This window comes from Trichosurus vulpecula, chromosome 2 (assembly GCF_011100635.1).
Source record: "Trichosurus vulpecula isolate mTriVul1 chromosome 2, mTriVul1.pri, whole genome shotgun sequence".
Taxonomy (NCBI): domain Eukaryota; kingdom Metazoa; phylum Chordata; class Mammalia; order Diprotodontia; family Phalangeridae; genus Trichosurus; species Trichosurus vulpecula.
This window is the reverse complement of record NC_050574.1, coordinates 353,303,129-353,318,968: the sequence shown is the minus strand read 5'-3', so window position 1 is coordinate 353,318,968 and position 15,840 is coordinate 353,303,129. Positions and strand designations below refer to the sequence as shown.

General features: G+C 36.1%; 1 protein-coding gene across 1 annotated transcript in view; it reads right to left on the bottom strand.

The window, feature by feature from the left end:
* Positions 1-15,840, bottom strand: part of IFT57 (intraflagellar transport 57) — a 72,205-nt gene that overhangs the window by 10,611 nt on the left and 45,754 nt on the right. The window contains exon 7 of the mRNA XM_036747832.1: positions 169-240. Coding sequence (XP_036603727.1) covers positions 169-240 — 72 coding nt within the window. The remainder of the gene's footprint in view (positions 1-168; positions 241-15,840) is intronic.

Below are 15,840 nucleotides of genomic sequence, written 5' to 3'. Positions count from 1 at the left end.
CCAAGAGTGTCACTCTGATAACGACACAAAGTCGGCTTTTCCTATATACTATTCAGCTAGATAACACTCCTTACGGGACTGGGTTCTATCTTCTGTTTCATTTATGTCATCACAATGAGAATTTTTGTATGAGAGGAAAGATTTGGTGACTGACAGTAATGTACTTACCTTTGTCTCTTTTAAAGCAGATTCAATTTCACTTTTGTGTTGATGCATTTGGTCAACATGGATTCTCCAGTCCTAGCAACAAAAACACATGAAAACATCAAGTTTAGCAATGGCATAGTGAAAAAAATACTTTTTTTCCCCTAAAACAAAGAGAATTATATAGCATTTCCCTTCATCCCCCTTTTGTTGTTGTTGTATGGTGCTGCCCTATATGTTAATTACTGTACTTAGGATATTTCATCCCAGAAATGGTCCCATTTCAGGTGAGGAAGTTCCTAAATATAGTTTACAATCAGATTACAAAGCAATATGTGTAAAGCATTTTAGGATAAAAGGTTCTAAATAAATGTAAATTATTTTATGTGTTCACAGAGTGATGTCTGACAATTTGAATATAAATTACTATTGCACTGCTGGTGGTTAATATTTATGACTATCCATCAACATAAAAAGTATTATGCAAGAAAAGAAATAATTATTTAAGCAATTAAAATCATATTGCCAGGAACCTCTTTGGACCAAATATCATATATCAAAAGATCACGTGTCCCTTGGGATTAATACTGAGCCCTTGTTTGTAATAAGATACCTTAAATCAATTTTTCTTATGAAGCTCCTGAAGATTGCTATAATTCTTTTTTCTTCTCAATTTCACAAAATTTATCAAGTTTTATGTATGAGATGTATGTACGAGGGCAGCTAGGGGGTACAGTGTGTAGAGTACTGGGCCTGGAGTCAGGAAGACTCATCTTTCTGAGTTCAAATCTGGCCTCAAGACACTTGGTAGCTGTGTGACTCTGGGCAACTCACTTAACCCTATTTGCCTCAGTTCCTTATCTGTAAAATGATCTGGAAAAGGAAGTGTCAAACCACTCTAGTATCTTTGCCAAGAATAGGTTCAGGAAGATTAGGACATGACTTAAAATGACAGTGTGAGTGGTTTTATACATATATACAAAGGTATGAGACACAACAAACCATGGATGCTATTTCTTCTAGACTTCTCAACTTCCTTAAATCTGTTTGGCTAATTGATGTGACGGACAGGTATGCTTGTTGAAATCTACACTGACATTTTAGTTGTACTAATCTAGTATTTTAAAAATCATAGATTTAAGGGGGCAGCTAGGTGGCACAGTGAGTAGAGCACCGGCTCCGGAGTCAGGAGGACCTGAGTTCAAATCTGGCCTCAGATGCTTGACACACTATATTAGCCATGTTACCTTGGGCAAGTCACTTAACTCCAACTGCCCTCCCTTCTCCCCTCCAAAAAAAAAATCATAGATTTAGAACTGAAAAGTTCTATACTAGAGATTATCTAGTATGACCTATTCATTGGAAACTGAGGCCAGAGAAGCAAAAGACTTGCCCAAGCCCATATAGATAGTGAATAGCAAAGTTGGGATTTGAATAGGTCCTTTAATTCCAAAACCAACAACAGTCTCAAATGTTTTATTTTTTCAAGGTTTTTATTATTTAAAAAATCCTAACAGTTTTTACAAAAGGGACTTTAGAAATATCCTCTGATCATGTGCCTATTAAAAAAAGTTAGGTTTCTACCATGTAGACCATCGTATTTTATGCTGTGGTGCTTAGTGGAAAATGATTAAGACCTACAAGCTTAGTCTGAGAGGGGAGATAAGATGTGTATATAAAAAAGGATATAAAAAAGCAAAAGAAAGCAGCATGGGGCAAGTACTAAAAGAGAGTCATAAAATACCAAAGGAGTTCAGGGAAGGGTCAGATTAATTCTGGCTGAGGAGATGAAGGAAGGCTTCAGAGTGGAGGTGGCATCTGTGTTAGGATTTAAAGGATAAGAAAGATTTCACTGGGCATGATGTTGCAGAGCACTGGAGGTGTAAAGAAGAATTTTAGCAAAAGAATGGAGGCAAAAGTGTACAGAGAATTTGTGGGGAATAACAAATAGTACAATTTGGCTAGAATGTGTGACAGGGAATAATGAGAAACAAAGGTGGAAAAACAGATTGGGACCAGATCTGGAGGGCCCTGTAGGCCATGTGATGAAGTTACACACAGACTAGGTAGTAAGTTATTACAGATTACAGTCCAGATTTTGGTAAGACAAGTCTAAACCAATTAAAAAATGTTTTTTATTGAATTCTATGTACAAAGGAGTGAGACTAGGTAAGGCAGAGAAAACAAAAATGAATAAGGAACTTTCAGCCTTGTACAGCAAAGAAAATATTTACATACTGCAAATATAACATAAAACAATGGTGGTAAAGGCGAGAAAAAGGAGGAAACAAATGAGAAAAAACAAACTAATTCATTAGCTCTGGCCAGGGTTACCTGGGGAAAAAGAGCAGGAATCAAAGATAAGCCTGGGGTTTCACGCACCTAGGCATGACCTGGGTGACTAGGAAGATGGTGTCATCACTAATAAAAATAAGGAAACAAGAAGTAATAGGTATGTTGAAGTAATCTAAAGAATATGTATAAAGAATTCTAGAACATGTTTCATATTTACTTGGATAACTTCTTCCCCTAACCCTCCTACATCTATATCATTTTTTAATAAGAAATACACAAAAGCATTTCATGAAAAACTTCTACTCATTTTTTCTTTCTGCTTTGTAAGCATAACTCTGGGTGCGGTCTATGCAATAATTAGGGTCAGTGATGGGCACTTCTCCTTTGGGTTCTCCCGTCTCCCATCCATGGCCCTGGCCTTCCTAGTAGTGGTCTTCACATATGTCCTGAGTCCTCTGTCTTAATGATGCTGCTCCTTGTCTTCTCCCTTTTCCTACCAAGATTGGTGGCCCTTTCTCTATTGCAAAAATTGCTAATCCCAGCTTTGCCTATGGGTGTCAGCAGGGCTACTTGGAAACCTTAAGTATGTCAGCTGGCAACATTCACTTTGTCCCAAATTAAAGGAGCATCAGATACTTTGTATTGACAGGTTATGGAGCAAAGAACGAGTCAGCACTTACATTCTCCATTCATCTCCTTTTTCTACCCAATCTCTGTCTCTCCTTCACCTACGTGGGCCTAGGTTTACTGAGTTTTCAATAAAACAAAAATGGTTTGCAGTGAACTATGGCAAATATGACTGAGCAGATTTGGCCCAGGAATAAGGCCTCACCACTCCTGCCAAGAAACAGGTGCAGTGAGTTGCCTGAATCCTTTCTTTTCCTGTACCAAAGGTACCAAATTCTAAATAAATACTAGCTTTAAGTCATTTTGAAGATCTCCTTTTTTGTCCTGTCTCTCTCTCTCACAGACTGCTAGCTTACTATCACCGGTCAGGTAAGTATTTAACAAAATACTCATTCTTAAATGATTAAAAACAACTACAACCCTGAAGCAGGGCTAAGAAATGGAAAACTGTTTAAAAAAACCCACAAAAGTAAACAACCCCCATAGATTCCAATTAACTTTATCTTGATGGCTGTGTGATTCTAGGTGCATCAATGTTTTTTAAGTAAATGGAAATGTGAATCTCGATGATAAAAGTGGCCAAGGGTGGTACTGGACTATGACATTATGCTTAATTAATTCTACCACCATCATCATTTTGAGACGAAAATACTAAGGGAAAAGATGGGAAATTATGATTGAACATTGTAATGGATGATTTCACACCCTATATGTTTGGCTTCAGCCTAAATCATGCAAAATTTTTTAGCATTTGCCACCATCCGTAAAAATGAAAACTTGGTAAAGAGTCACAATCACAGATTCTAAGTATGTACTATGCTAAAAAAAAAATCCTTATGGAAGGCTACATGGAAAATGGAGAAACTTAAGAAGGGGTTGACTGATAGGGTTATAGTGACAACAACTATTTTAACTATGGCACTTCAGTTTGACTTGAATTCATAACATCTAGATTACAGAAGATTCTAGGAGGAAAGAGAAGGTGTCATAAAACTATAGCACAGGGCCAAATCCAGCCTGCCCTACAGCACTGAGTTAAGAAGGATTTTTACATTTTAAAATACAACAAAACTTTATTTTAAAATGTAAAAATCAATCTTAGCATTTGGGCTACAGCTCATCAAGCCCAGCTTTAGAAGAACATCACCACGGTCTACATTATCAAAAGGTTTATAAGAATTTTTGCAGTAAGAACAGGAAAGAAAGTATGGATTTCGGAGATGTGCCAGGACTTGAAAATAATTTGGATTTGTGATCAGGGTTTTCTGCAATGCCTCTGAGTCATGAGGAATGGAGTTTAAAATAATGACTATATCACTTTTGTATTTGTATCACCAGCACTTAGTAGGCACTTAGTAAATGTTTGACTGACAGCAAACTGATATACAAGATGAAGAGATTATGATTTATATTTGTACCATGCTGATTTTGTAGTGATCAGATAAAAGGGGCTATTTGAAAGACAGGGAATGGATCTCAGTGTATTACTCCTATTAGAGGTCTAAGCATCCTTGGTCCATATTTTTTAGAAGATTTTATGATATCCTACTTCTTTGCCCCTAAATGAATGGAGGATGACTAAGACTACTAACATACCTTACATTTGTCCAGGCTTCATACTTTTTAAAATTACCTTCATACACACGATCTATTATGATCCTCAAAACAACCCTAAGAGACAGGGCCCAACTGTGTACTAAAAAGAAAACTAGGCCTGATTTTGGGTCCTGGCTCTATTATCGCCTCCTTTGGTAACCTTAGGCAAGTCACAGTGTCTCCCTGGATTAATCTAATCATCTGTACAAAGAAATATTTGATTTATCTAGTTTGAAGTGTTGTTATAAGAATTATGATACCATCAATGTAATGTGCTCTATAAACCTTAAAATGCAAAATGAGTCAGCTAATGATAACAGCTAACATTTATATAGATAGCACTTTAAGGCCTGTAAAGAGCGATATATATTATTTCAATTTGAACTTCATAACAACACAGTGAAGTTGAACTTCTATAATTCATATCCCCAGTTTAGAGAAGAAACTGAGGCTTGGAGATTAAATGACTTGCCTAGAGTTATCAAGCTGCTACTAAGTGTCTGAGGTAGGATATGACTGAGGGTCTTCTTGACTCCAAGTGCAGTATTCTGGCTACTCTGCCTTTAAGTTACTATGATTATGGTTATGATTGAGAGAAATGATTATTTCTCTCTTGTATTAATAATAAACTAATTGAATCAGGACCAAAGTTTTTCCTTGTTCTACCTCATCCAGAAATCAACCAGTGTGGGAAATCTTGGGCCAAGACTTATCCAGGCTAAGACCAATCAAAGACAGTAAAAGAAACTCTTAAGTTTAGGTGAACGGGTGGAGGATTCTTGCTCATTGTGTTTACTCAGGTCTGGGAAAATGTGCATTTCCCCTTTAGTCAGACAAGTGATATGGAAACTGATATCTCAGATCTGGGTGCACAGTGTCACTTACTTCAAGACCCTCACCGGCATATAACCCACCTCTCATTATAATATTCATCCACTGATTAATTATTAACCAATTAGAGTTGACTGCCACCCTCAGGAACCACCCACTCTTTCGAGGACATATAAACTGTGAGCCCAGGGGCCACCTCCAATAGTCCTGATCTATATCTTGCCACTGGGCTCAGATGGCTCCAAAGGAGAAAGTGAGGCTGGTGACTTTGAAGAGCCCTTCTTCACTCAAATCCAATTCACTTTCAAGTCATGGCATCACCTTCCTAATGTCATGGTCCTCTTCGAGAATGAAGGACACACAACAATAAACTGTAAGCCCACTGCCATGATGGGTCTTTGGCATTCAAGAGTGTCACTGACTTCTTTCATTAGTAAAATGCTAACATTATTAATAAAATGACTAATTACTCAGAAATTATGTCTCTCAAACTTTTGATACCTCACATGATAATTAAAGTGTTTTATAATTCTAAAGGAACATAGATTTGTATCATTATCCCCCCTCCCCCCAGAAGAAACAGGCATATTGAGAGTAAATGATTTGTCAAAGTTTGCAAAATGAGTTAACGAATGAGCCAGGACTAGAAACTAGGTCTTCTTAATACAATGTTTTTTTTTCTTTTTTACCATGACACTGAGCTGCCCCCCTATTTCTCCTTTCTATCTCTATCATTCAATTTCTATGAGAAACAAATTCTAAGTACTTCCATAGCTCAATGTCTCAGTTTCCTTAATTGTAAAATGAGAGGATTAAACTCAATTATGCAGCAAAGCTTGAAGAACATAATGTAAATATCAGCTAGCACTAGTGGTGTGCAAATTACTTGGGGCAAGCCAAGCTATAAGTTTTGTAATGGTTTCATTTTGTGATAGTAATGGTCATATGTGTGAGCTTCTATTAATATTAGACTGAATGAGAATCTGTGACTTTGTACAGATGAAACCAGAAAGAGATGGGTTTCTTGGTTTTTATTCAGTTCTCTGCCAGCAGAGTGCTAGATTTTCATGTCATACAAATATCTCATTGCTCTTTCTTGTTTATTTGTTTTTAATTCTATGGTTTTAAACAATGGATAATATTCCAAAGAAGTGTGTGAATTGTAGATCTTAAAGAGCACACCTCAAGGACAACAGAGATATTGAAACAACTGGCGTGGGGGGGAGAGGCAGTCAAGTGTTTCAAGAATCACTCAAGAGGCTGAAACCAGATCAGTTGCGATGAAGTGCAAAGGATGGTGTCATAAATGGAAGGGGAAACATATCCTCTAAGAACTGAAAAACTATTGATGTCAAACAGCTTAGTTAATCCTTAAAAAGTAAAAAGAGACCTTTTCCAAGGGCTTTGGAAGCTGGAAGGGCAGTGAATGATTCCTTACAGTAAGGATTAGGTTTCTTAGAGTTGGAGGAATAGTGAGAAGACCAGTTTTAGAAAGTTATGAACAAGCAATACCTGTCATTGGCAAGGTAATATAAAGACTGGAGTACTGAAGATTGGGAAAAGGTAATTTTTATGGATGAAACTCACTTTTTCATTTAAAGTTATGCCAAAACAAATGTAAGAAGACCAGGTAATACTGTAAGCCTTGGCCATTGTCATCAGACTATAAAAATAGAGCTAAAATACATTTTGGTGATTTTTTTTTAATGGTGAGTGGACCTAGAAATCTTGTTCTCACATATAGTGAATGATGGACTCTGAGAAATATATTCATATATTGAGAGGCAAAAATTATTCTAAAATTATTGAAATTCTCAAATGGAAACAGAATCCTACAACATGATTTGCAACATGCCACAAGGCATTAAAAGTTAAGAAATTGATCCAAGAAATGGAGATAAATATGCTTGAATGACCTGAGAACTTGCATGATTTAAATTCCACTGAAAATCTGTGAGTTATTATCAATGTTAAATTTGGGAAAATGAACTGTTTGCCAATGATATAGTTAATATTCAAAGTGACCAATATGTATCTTCATGATGAATTAAGTAATATGTAAAAATCTTATGAATTCAATGCCAATTCATGTAAAATAAATAATCAGAGGTAAAAAAAAGAGCATATTATTAAGTTTTTTAAAAATGTAAAAAGTTTGAGGGTTTATTTTATGTCAATGAATTTAATTATTTTCCTTTGTCCTAAGTAATTCACAGGCCAAAACAAGATTACAGATTTATAACTGGGAGGAACCTTTAGAGGTCATCCAGTCTAACCCCCTTATTTTACACATGAGGAAACTGAGGCACTGAATTAAGTGATTTGCCCACTGTCACACAAAGCTAGTGTCTGAAAGAGAATCTGAACCTAGGTTTCCCAACTCTAGGGCCAGTGTCCTAACCACAACACCATCTACATCCTTATATATACGTATGGTGGTTTCTATATCCTCCTTTCTATCTGTCCGTCATCACAATCTGTTTACATGCAAGCTCCCAAGAGGCAAGGACCATACTTCTTTAAGTGTTATTGCATAAAGCCTAGTGTGTAGGTGGATGCTTAATGAATTCTGAAATCTGTCTACTAAATGTACCACTCCATATATTTGGTGTCTTCTGCTAGGGAATGAATCAACTGTAAAAAGCCAAATCACTGAAGCTTATTTTTTTAAGTGCCAAAAGCTTAATTTAAACATTTGTGATAGAAAGCTTTCTGAAATGTATCACCTATTTCCCTGTCTTCTTGAATAATCTTTTTCCTGCTTGTTAAGGTTCATGATTATGAACCTCAATTACTGTCCTCAGAAATAACGCAGTAACTTAAAGGTTGAATGAAGTGTACACAGGTGTTTATCTTGCCCCTTAAATGGCCTCACACTACTGTGCTTTTTAAGTCCTGGGAGCTCCATTTATACTCTTCCTTTGTTGGGATTTAACAAACACTTACTGCTGTTGTCAAAGTACACTTTTGACTTTGCAAACCAGATGAGCAAGTTGATTGAAGGGTATGTATTAAGAGTTAAACAGGCTTTTAAATGAGGGCCTTCTTTCCTTCTCTTCCTTGTGAATAACAGCTCATCTACATAGCATTTTGGGTGTACAAAGAGTTCTGGACATACCTTATTTGAGTCTCACAATCACTCTACAATTTGCAATTTAAATGTTGTTCTGCCTGTTTTATAGGTGGGGAAAGAAGATCAGAGAAGTTAACTGACTTGCCCAAGTAAAGACTCAATGGCAGGGTCTAGCTCTTGTGACTCCAGTTTCGTTTAGTTCCCTTTCTATTATGACACTGCGTAACCTTGAAGTGAAAACATTCTGTGATGTCTATTTTGCTTGCTCAGGAGTTTTTATTTCCTTCTTCTTTGGTTTCCCACAGCCACCCTCTTCCCCACATCAGATCCTTAGAGCTAATCTTGTCCAACTCTGTCATATTTTACAGCTGAGGAAACCAAGGCACAGAGTGGTTAAATGACTTGCCCAGGATCATAACAGGCAGAACAAAGATCTGAGCTGTAGCTCTGATGCCAAATTCACTGTTCTTTCAGCTGTACCATTCCTTTGATTCAACATTATTATATAACCTCAAAATGAGAACATATCCCAGTTTGGCTGTAGCAAATATTTTTGGGGACAAGGCTATTATTCTTTTATTTCCGAGATCATTCATTTATTCAATAGGCATTAATTAAATGCCTACTGTGTATACGAGACACAAACCTTTCCCTTCTCTTCAGACTTCTTTCCCAGATAGAATAATGACCTCTATTTTCTCTTTGTACAAGGGGCCTTAAGAGTCTCTTTTGTTTCTGTTTCTGATCCTTAATAAAAGGAGATTTCAGATTCACTTACTGCGGGATTTTTTTGTTGATATTCAGTTAAAGATCTGTTTCTTATAAGTAAATTATTTAAGGAATGAAAAATTATGCTGATCATGTTATGAAACAATGATTTTTGAATGTAACTTTTCTCAGTTTTTAAACTGGGCACTTTTTTCTTTTTGTCAGTAGTACTAAGCTTCTTGCTGCACACCCCTGAAGCTCATATGCAAGATTTTTACTTTGGACATTTTCAAAAAATTGCTTCAGGAATCATCTGAGCAGGCCCAAGGGGAAGGTTGAAAGAGATTTTGAACTAGTTGAAATATTTCTTTTTCTTTCTTTCTGAATGTTCTTATTTATAAAGCGAGAAGCAAGAAAATGAGGTGAAGGGTATGTAGCGGGGGAATGTATAGTATCAAAATAGTCACTGTCATTTTCAAAGTTGCCTATAATTAACCTGAAGCTAGAGACTCATAATCTCAAAATAAAAATGCTTTATTACTTAAACGATTTTTGTTTCTAATGTAGGTTATGAGTTTGTTATCTTTGTTCAATGCCATCTGTTACCAAGGAAGGGATTTTCATTTTTTGATGAAGATATTCTATACAGCCATCCTGATTCCCATATCTCTTTCTAGAGCTGCGCAGCTTTTTTTTTTTTGCAAGGTTTCCAGTGACATGAAAGGGAATTCCACGTCTGGAGAATCGACTTGGCAATGCAGAAAGGGAGTGAATCAGGCTCAGATAAGGCAAATTAAAATCTGATAATTTTACAAGGTGTGGAATAATTATTTATTGCATATCAAAACCTAAATCACCTTTTAAATGAGAACAACCTATGCAGACATCAGTGGCAATTAAATCTGACAAGGAGCTGAGTGTGGTGCAATGTTATAAAAACTAAAAGCTCTCAATTCTTAGGAAAAGCCAACCACACACACTGGCAGTATTAACTATGAGACTACTGCTGCAAAGAGAAAAATAGTCAAGTCAGTAAACGTACACTATTTTTCTTCGCTTTTTTTTTTAATCTTTTTTTGGTCTTTTTAAAAATTCTGAAGTTAAACACCAAATAAAATGGGCATTTCCATACACACAGTAGAACAGAAAAAGGTTATATGTGAAATCTGCAGATCTCTATTATATCAATCCCATTTTTCTTTTAAATGTGTAACAAATTCAGTTTTAGCTTTCAAAGCTGTCTTGTTTGTCTGGCCTTCCATCTGTTCTCTGTATTTTTTTTTAAAAGACATCTCAATGCCTTATTTTTCTTTTAAAAAATGTACATTCTTTAGGACAATCTGCATAACAAATGGTTCCTGTTTCAATTGCTAATTTGTATTAAACATTTTAAAAAGAAATATTATGTTCCATACTTTGACAATAATAAAATATTCAAGTAGCCTGTAAATATTAGTAAATTAATATTTAATTAGCTAATCTCAAGTATGAATGCCTATTTATATGATGCCGGTAGCTTCCCCTTGAAGCATTTACATAATAGGTACACCCTTTACTGGAGATTTCTTTAAAATCCACCATTGATATTCACTCTCCAGTTACAGATGATGGTAATCTCTAAAGCAAAACACTGGTTCTCCTATTTTCAACTTGGAACTAGTGATAAATGGAACCTTTCCATGAACCATTTGAAACATTTATCAAAATCAGGGTAGATATTCTGGAAGGCATTATCAGGCTATCTTTAAATACCAAGTATCCTGGATATTTGGAGAGGCTGTAACAAAAGCAACTGAAAATATTCTCCAGTTACTCAAGGCTGGTTGGATTTTTCTCCACCCCTTTGCTGTATATTTTTACATGTATAACCTTAATTATAGGATTCCTTCCCACTATCCTGAAATGCTTCTATTGCACAGACTCTGCAAAGAAGGAAAAGGTTTGACCTTGATGAGGCAACTTTAACTTCACTACTGAAGCTTCGTTCAAAAACTCCTTGTTTTGTTTTGTTTTGTTTTTATATGTGTCAAGAAAAGCTTTCTGCAAAATCTATTTTGCAGTCCATGACTGAACGTTTTCCTATGTTCTCAGACAGCACATGTTTGTCAGTTGACTAATCATCCATGCTGTTCAAAAGTATGTGTCTAGTTAATTTAAGCAGTTTATTTTGATAGTGTTCACCTCCTTTTGATTATAGCAGGTGTTTCAAGGATAAATTTGCTGAAAATTGTATTTTGTTTAAACAACAGCATCATGTACATTTATGGCCCTACTATATTAAATAACATTTATTGTCTGGAAGCAATAGATACAATTACAAACATTTGTGACAGTAATTGGTGCTATTACTCCTGCATGAAGTCTCACAGAGACCAGCTTATTGCCACCTGTATTTACATTTCTTTGTTGCTGTGTAATTCTCAGGCTTGAATTTTTTATTTGGCATTTTATTTTTCCTCAAATTATGTGGATATTTCTCAGCAGAAGGTCTGTATACTTATAAATTTACCAGGGATAAAAATGTCATCTTGCCATTATTCAAATTATAGGAGGAATTTTATTTTAATGAATAATGTCCAATTCTATATAATAAGGTTAGTTCCACATCCTGGCAGACAGCTCACACTAACACTACTTTGCTGATATGGATACAAGAATGCAGGTAAAAGAGAATGGGTAAAAAATGAACTCAACAAGCAGTTAGTCAATCTCAGCCTTTACAGGAAGGTTTTTATTTGCATTTCAACACCTGTATGGTGTTAAATATTTTTAAACAAAATTTGGAATGTTTTTTCAAGATGTTGCTAGTGTTTTGGGATTTTTGTTTGTTTCTTAAGAGTGATTCCTGACTGATGATGTTTGGGTGGGTGGGACTGCAAAATGAGAGTGTTCTGTTCAACTTATGGAGGAGACGAGAGGGAATGTGGGTTTCTTTGTAGTGCTCACAAACTTTATAGGATCACACATTTAGAATTGGAAGGGAGCGCAGAGGTGATCCATTCCAACTTCCTGATTTTACAGATGGGGAGATAAGGCCCAAGAAATTTAAGTGACTAGCCCAAATCACAAAGATAATAAGTGTCTGAGTTGGCAATTGAACCAAGGTCATCTGACTCTAGAACCTTTGCCACAACTAGTACCATGAGGCTTGACAGGCAGCAAAGTGCCCAAAGAATGGTTTATTGCCAAATCTGCCAAATGAAATTGTCACAGTCATTGATAACAGAATTTCAGTGCAGAGAGGAACTTGGAGGTCATTTAATACAAAGAAACTGAAAATTACCTCGAAGCTCAGTTAACAGCAAGGCTGGGGGCTCAAATTTCCACCAAGAACTATGAAGTATATCTTGAACTATCATGTAAATTATTTCACTATATTTTATATGAGGTAATTAACAGAACAGTCCTAGTAAAATGTACTGAAGTCAACAGATCTGGCTGTAATCTTAGTTGGGTCAGTACTTCACTGTGTGACCAACAAGACCGAAACTTTCCAGGTCTCAGGGTCCATGTTTGGAATGGATTATCCAACACTAAGCTCCCTACCAATTCAAAGTATAACAATTCACATTCATAAAGAGCCTTAAGTGATTTCCAAAACAGTTTATTCACAACAGTATGGTGAGGTAGGTAACAGTCAATCAATAAACATTTATTAATTCCTTACAACATGCATGGCATAGAGCTAAACATCAGGGATAAAAAGAATAGCAAAAGACAGTCTCCACCCTTAAAATGCTTACAACCTAAGGAGGGATGAAAAGGTCTGGAAGAGTGGTCATGGTGAATTGGATAGTGAGTTAGTTAGGGATGAGTATAAGGATTGCCGTGAAGCTGTGAGTGGACCTGGTCAGAACAGGTTTGTGATTTTCTCCAGCTTCATTCAATAATGCATGTACATATATATATGTATACACATATATGTGTGTGTGTGTGTGTGTGTGTGTGTGTGTGTGTGTGTGTGTGTGTGTGTGTATGTATAGGAGCAAAGGCAGAAGATAGAATGATGCAAGGCTGAGGTTTGGCAAGGCAAGACTGACAATACAATAAGGGGGCAAGAGACTCAAAAGAAGAGGGCAGTATAGAGTTGAACTGGCTTACCAAGGGATCAAAATGGGGAAGAGAAGAGAATAGAACAAGTGTAGGTGTGATGGTATGGGAAATAATTGAGGGATTGGTGGTCATGGCATAGATAAAGAACAGGGATGAGGGTTATAAGGCAGAGGGAAAAGGTGCAATGACAACAAATTGTTATCAGGGAAGGGAATTTGGAGGTGATGAAAAGATCAAGGGTATTAAATCATGTGAAATGAGTAAATTGAGGAACAAATATCCTTATTTTATCGAAAAGGAAACTGAGGATTAGATAAATTTATTGGTGGTCACAGCTTGTATGTCAGTAAGCATTAGAACCAAGACTTAAAGCTAGGTGTGCTGACCAGAATTAGGCCTATAATTTTTACAGTCCCTAGTATTCAAGTACTAACAATTAAAAAGTATTCTTTACTATACTAATACCAACAATTTCTAACACTCCTCAACATTACTCACCCAATGTTTTATAAAATATGTGAAAATAATTATATAAACTATAGTCAAGGATCAAAGACAAAGTGATATTTGCTCTCTTAGTCAATAATCTCTATATATTGACCTTCTTCCCTTCTCACTTGCCCCTTGTGTGCCATCATAACCTCTTACTATTTGAAAATGCAGTGCTATATACTTAACATCTCTTTTAAGTAACTAATACATGAGGGGCTATGTGGTGTCATACATGGAAGGTAAAGAAGAACTGGGTCATAGCATTAGGAAGACTTGTGTTCAAGTCTTATCTCTGTTATATAATAGACACAGAGCTGGAAAAGGTCTGGACCATCTAATACAATTCCTTCATTTTGCAGATGAGAATACTTAGACAAGAAGGTAGGTTGACTTTACCAAGTTCACACATTAGGGATGGGATCTGAACCCAGATCTTCTGACTCCAAAGCCAATGCTCTTTCTACTGTACAATGCTATCTCTCAAGTAGTTGTTTAACCACAGGAAATTCAATTAACCTCTTAGTGCCCCAGAGGACTCTCTAAGACTATAAGTTATAATAAATGCTACACAATTATAACAACCAAGACTCCTGACCCTGGAAAAGAACTGAGAAAATGCACTTCTTTCCTTGCAGAGGTGGGGGTTAGAAGGATGGGATGTTAAGTAGATAGTCAGACTTTGTTAATATGTTGATGGTTTTTCCTTTTCTTTCTTTCTTTTTTTGTACTTTGCTGTAAGGGAAGGGGAGGGAAGGAGAAAGGGATATGAAGGGGATGTAAAAACAAAGGACAGCAATAACTTTTTTTAAAGGGGAAGGAAAAAAAGACTATTATAGGAGAGTTAACAATCTGCTTTGGTAGAGGAAATTTTCACATTGGAAATTCCCTAGATGAATAAAATCACAGGTCCAAACCAAAAAATTGTCAACACTAAAAACATAAACAACACAGTATATTTTTGGTATGGCATCAAAATTGGCTTCCATTTTTATGATCTTTTATATAGTTAAGCAAATCTGATGGCCTTTCAAGTTTATCAAAATGAAATCCTATTTGTAATCCTTTGAAATCTCATTCCCTTTATGTAGTGTCATTTTATGCAGAGCCATAACATCTTTTACAAGTGGAAGGCAGACTACTAGGGCACTGGAAAGAACACTGGCTATCTGGACACAGAAGCCATGGCTTTGAATCTTGGCTCTGTGGCTTCCTGGTGTGACCTCTGCCAAGTTACTTCAGCTCTTGGGCTTCAGTATGCTTCCCTGTAGGTTACACCAGTTAATTTCTAGCTCTCAAGCCTATGAGCCTATGAACTAAGTATCTTATTTGTTTTAATCACTGGTTCCTAGGGAAGAAGCTGTGATACGTGGATGGATTAAAGCATTGGACTTTGAAATCCAAGGAGGTTTTCTTGAGCAGGTTCACATCTTGCTCAATGCAATTTCTTATGTTTAATCAAATGATGGAAAGTATGGCAGTTTTCAAAAGAAATATAACAGCCTTACGCAAGAATGCTTCCTGCAAAGATAGACAAAAATGGTCAAAGCTGGAAGGGCTATGGGGAGACAGGGACACCACTATACTATTAATGGAGCTGTGAATCAGTCCCTCTATGATGGAACCCTACCTCCCTCCCCAACTGGAATACTGGAAAAGTAACTAAATTGTACCCATCCTTTGATCTAGATATACATATTATACAAGGAAGTCAAAGGCAGAGTGAGAGATCTCATACTTACAAAAAAATTTATGGTAGCACTTTTTAGAATACCGAAGAACTAGAATGAAAATAAAAGTAAGCCCCCAGGGAAGTGGCTTAAGAAATTGTGGAATATTAATGTAACAAAAATTATTATTGTGCCATACAAAATGAGATATATGGATAAATATGAGAATTCATATTCATGAACTTAAGAAGACCTCTACGAACCAATACAGAGTGGAGTAAGCAAAAACAGAACAATTTATAATACTTTGACCACAATAATTTAAAGGAAAATAGTATAAAAACTTCAGAACTC